The sequence below is a fragment of the Morone saxatilis genome, unplaced genomic scaffold (assembly GCF_004916995.1).
Source record: "Morone saxatilis isolate NCDOM2014 unplaced genomic scaffold, NCSU_SB_2.0 Contig10, whole genome shotgun sequence".
Classification (NCBI taxonomy): domain Eukaryota; kingdom Metazoa; phylum Chordata; class Actinopteri; family Moronidae; genus Morone; species Morone saxatilis.
The window spans coordinates 3,989,230-3,994,027 of NW_023339652.1; the positions used below are offsets into that span (position 1 = coordinate 3,989,230).

A 4,798-nucleotide genomic window follows, 5' to 3' on the forward strand; every position below is an offset into this window, starting at 1 on the left:
ACACATGCCCAAGTTTGAATTGAAACTCGTTATTTAAAAAGTGAAATGTAACTTAAAGATGCAAACCATTTTGTCTCGACAGAGGTAAAAAGGTTCATAATGATGTCAAGCACTTTTCGTGCCAGTGTTACTGTAGCCTCACACACACACTCAAAAGCATTAGTATAACAGTGAGCTTAAGTTCAAGTCTTATTGTGATCCAACAGCAGCTGAATACGGCTTTAGAATTAGAGAATAAGCCAACGGACTTTAATAATGCTTATCTCTGTTTTTTTAGTCTTAATGTTACGCCATTAGCAGAAGACTAACTTTAGCTTGCCCCTGTACTGGCGCTTTTGATTCGAAACTGGGTCAAAGCCGTAGAGTAAATGTCAGATCGCATGGCTCTTCTTGTTTAATGTTGTTGAGAATGTGCTTTGTACACCAGCTTATTGTCTAACAAGACTCTTCCCCTTAATTTGTCTGAGCATTTATTTGCCTGCGTATTTGTTCCTGGTAATAAAAAACATTTCTCCTAGACGCAGTGGAAACATGCATGGGATATTCAATAAATTTCAAAATCCACAGGAGGGGGTGGGGAGGGGGGGAGGGCAAACTTTTTGCTATGATTTTTTTCCTTTGATGAGAACATGTATATTGTACAAAATATATATATGAAATATAAATTATACATGGTGTGAGAAGCAGGGATGTGGTGGAGTATAACAACAAAAAGGAATGTTACACTCGTGCTACAGTTTCTGTGGTTCCATGACATGCTTTTGTGGACAGCTAATAAACGACCAGAGTTTAAACCGTGTGAAGGTCTTTTTTTTTTACATTTCTACTGACGTGGCTCTAAAAATGTTTACTTTTCCAGTCTAATAGCTCTAATACCAATAGTTCCAATACCAATACTTTGGTTTATGTCTTCATAAGAATGACATTCCCATCTTTGCCTTTGTGTTTACTGCTATACTTTGCATTTGTGCTAGTTCCCATGCAAACCTGGGAAGTCTGGAATTAAAGAGTAGTTTTCCAGTCATGAAAACACCTGGAAATTGATTAAGATAACCAAATATCCTGGAAATGTTGTCCTGGAAATGGTTGTATGTTAGCCCCTCACTCAGATTGCCTAGATAAACTTGTGCATATTTTGGTGCATATTTTCACTGACTTGCAAATTTCCTGTTCGATATATACACGCACTGTGTTGTTAACTATATGTGCAATGAACACTTTAACTTTCTAGGAGATTAATTTTCTGTAAAATAAAATAAATTCTGCTTCGATTTGTGACTTATGGGCTATGGCCAAGTCAACGTAGTCAATATTTGATCGTTTATAAGCAGGTGTTGTCCTGTATTGCCAAGAAAAACTCCTTGTTTTGTGTTGTGTCCTGGAAAATGATTTGTGAAAAAGAGCACTGAAATGTTAACATCCTAACGGTATGATGAAATAGTGAATTTAGTGATGAATATATTTCTCATGCATTAACTGTAATGAAGTAAGGAAGTGGATTCACTATTAAGACCAAGACCAGCCTATTCATTAAAGACTTATTCACTTCTATTGGCTGCAACTGGCAGTTTTAAGCTAACAAACCAGAGGAAACCACATTTAATGGGGACTATTTTAAGCCATGACTGAATTCATATTTGATGCTCTGTTGGCAGCAGGACGGCGAATGTTGGGTCGACTCAAAATTAACTACAGTGCCGTAATACAAAATGGAATATAATACAGTAATGAAGGAACATCTGCAACGTGTGCTTTTAATACTTTTATTGGACAATAATGGAACAAACTGTATCACAGACAATTAAAGAGTTGGTTTTAGTCTTTTTAAGGGACGTTTTGACAGTAGTAAAATCACCAAAAACCAGTTGAGGAACATTTAATTATGTCAAAGGTATATAATAACACACACACTGTATATCAACACATAACTTTATGTACAACTGAATATTTAATATTGCAGATAATGGTAAAATATTTGCATTTATCTACATGCTATAAAGAAATACAAATATTGAAGCAACAATATACAGAAATACCAGATGAGAGCAAACAACGCAGTGTTAGTTTGGAATATGTTTATTCTTTTGCAAGGACACTGCAGCATCCCCCTGAATAAAAAAAAAAACCTCTGGCCACAGCCCAGGACCAGCGTGTTTTATTGATCCCTTTAAACATCAACCGGGCAAATGACTCAAGGTACTAAAAGTCGTGACAGCTCCCTCACAAAGCCAGTGGCCTGTCTGCAGTCAGACTGATGAAGAAATACAAGGTCATAAAAAGTCTGGAGAAGAGTCTGGCTGTGATTCCTTTACTGGGGATTCCTTTTTTTTTTTCTGTGTCTGCAGGAATACACCAGAAGGAACTGGCCTACCACCATCCCTTCAGGAAAGAATTATATCACCTGTAGCAAGTTGAAAAATAGTTATTTAATTATATATATGAATAGATATATTAGTTTTACAAGTCAGGAAATTTAGAACTAAATGAGTGTGTCTCTATTTCTTGGGTAATTTGGCTTAATAATAGTTTGTATTGCCATATAACACCATGCATCGTGTTGCTAAAGTCTGCCCTTTTCTGAGCACATGCCATATAACTTTGGAGAAAGTTGAAGCCTTTTTCACAGTAATTAAATGCATCAAGGAAACCTATAAAGCTGAGAAGAACAGCATTTTCCCATTTAACAAAAGGTCATGGCAGCTGCTGATTTTATTCACAATGTTTTTTACCTCAAGCTAAAGCTCCATCTTCCCTGATGTAACATTTTTTTTAAATGAGAAGCGATATTTTAAAACAAAATGATGCAAAATGGCAGATTAATTTATGCTGAAGACAGTATTCAACCAGGTTAACATATGACAAAGCTTTAACTATTTATTAATCGCTGAGTTGAATTCTATGCTATGGAAACACAAGAGGGATATGTTTCATTATTTTCTGACATTTTAAAGACCAAACACTTAATCAGTTCATAAAGGAAATTAGTTAATAATGAAAATAACTGTAAGTTGCAGCTCTTACAGTGACAATAATCACTAATTTCCATCATTCTCATTGCCATCTTAACCATTAATAACTGAATAAATATTCTGAGTTTAAACATCCAACAGGGTATCACCAATAACTAAATAATTTATCATATTTATTAATTAACCTAATTAATTAATTAAACTTGAATTACCTATCTGTCTGTCTGTTACTTAAACGTCTGGGCTCATTTCCTCAATTGGCCTCTAGGGGGCAATAATGACCACAGCAGCTCCAAGTAAACTGGACACCCGAAGAAGAACAACAACATGTTTCCTTGGCAGGAAATCCCAAAGTTGCTCAAATTCTTACACAACGTGGTTTCTCTTCACTAAAGTTAACAGAATATGTGTCTAAGCAGGTCGCACAAGGGGGCATGAACCTGCAGCAGACCGCTGCCACTGACTTAAACCAGCGAACCGTACGTTATTGACTACGCCTGCGCACTCAAAAACAGAATATCGAGCCGCCCTTCCTCCCCGCCAACTTGCACCGCAGGGTCGAGCGGACGTCGACTCACAACAACCCCGAGTTAATTTGCTCATCTAATCGCGCGTTTTCCGAGATAAAATGGAGAGCCCACACCGCACCGAAAACGGTAAGCCATTAATAACCAACACCCGCATTGCCCATCGCGAGTTATCCGCTTTTCTCTTGGATTGTGTGCGTCCGATTTTGAACATGGCGTACCCCGCTCTGAGATGGCGGTGGCTTTGTGCAGCGCTGCGGTTGCTAGTGAGCTGATGTGTGCGGTGGTTACGGGGGGAAAGGAGCTTTTCACGTAAGCTGAGTTTACGCATTAATGGGTTAATCAACACTGGCCGTTTTTATCGCAGCAGAAAAATGATTTTAACGTTAACTGGCGTCGACTTGGGTTTGCGTTTTAAGTTAGCAACTGGGAATTAGCTCCGTATCGGCTGACAGATGCTGCCTTCGCGGGCTGACACTGGAAACTGCATATAGCTCCTGGGCTAAAAACAAAAAGACAAGATCACATAACATGAGAAACGTAATGTCATACCGATATAATTGTATCACCTCGTACCGGTAGCATAACAAAGTCACGACTACCGCAGCCTTATTTACCATTTGTTAGGGCTGCTCGTGTGTGGTGAGTTGTTAGTTACGACACTGCTGCCGGTCCGTGAAGGCAACCTCGGCCAGCTTTGGAGATGGTGGGAGTGAAGCTGGGCAACTGACCCAACAGGGGACCACAGACCCTCGGTCCTGTAGTCCCAGTTGGGTTCTGTAGTCTCCAGTTCTCCTGTGGGTCTGTACTCTCCTGTTGGTCTGTAGTCTCCTGTTGCGGTCGTAGTCTCCAGTCTCCTTTGGGTCTGTAGTCTCCTGGTTGGGTCTGTTGGTCTTCCTGTTGGGTCTGTGGTCTCCTGGTTGGGCTGGTGCGTCCCCTGTTCGGTCTGTAGTCCCCTGTTCGGTCTGATAGTCTCCTGTTCGGGTCTGTAGGTCCCTTGTTGGGGTCGTAGTAGTCTCCTGTTGGGTCTGTAGGTCCCCGTTTGGGGGTCTGTAGTTCCCAGGTCTCCTGTTGGGGTCTGTTGGTCCCTGTTGGGCTGTGGTTGGTCTGGTTGTGTTCTGTTGGTTTAGTCCTGGTTCGTCTGTAGTCTGTTGTTCTGTAGTCCCTGTTGGGTCTGTATCTAGTAGTCCCCTGTTGGGTTCTGAGTTAGTCCCCTGTTGGTCTGTAGGTCCGGCGCTGTAGTCGGTCGGATGTAAGTCCCCTGTTGGGTCTGTGGTCCCTGTTCGGTCTGTAGTCCCTGTT

At 40.5% G+C, this 4,798-nt stretch overlaps 1 protein-coding gene across 1 annotated transcript in view; it reads left to right on the forward strand.

Annotated features, from left to right (window-relative positions):
- Positions 1–3,268: 3,268 nt before the first annotated feature.
- Positions 3,269–4,798, forward strand: part of LOC118341191 (zinc finger protein 14-like) — a 10,273-nt gene continuing 8,743 nt past the window's right edge. The window contains exon 1 of the mRNA XM_035679395.1: positions 3,269–3,625. Coding sequence (XP_035535288.1) covers positions 3,598–3,625 — 28 coding nt within the window. The 5' untranslated portion in view covers positions 3,269–3,597. The remainder of the gene's footprint in view (positions 3,626–4,798) is intronic.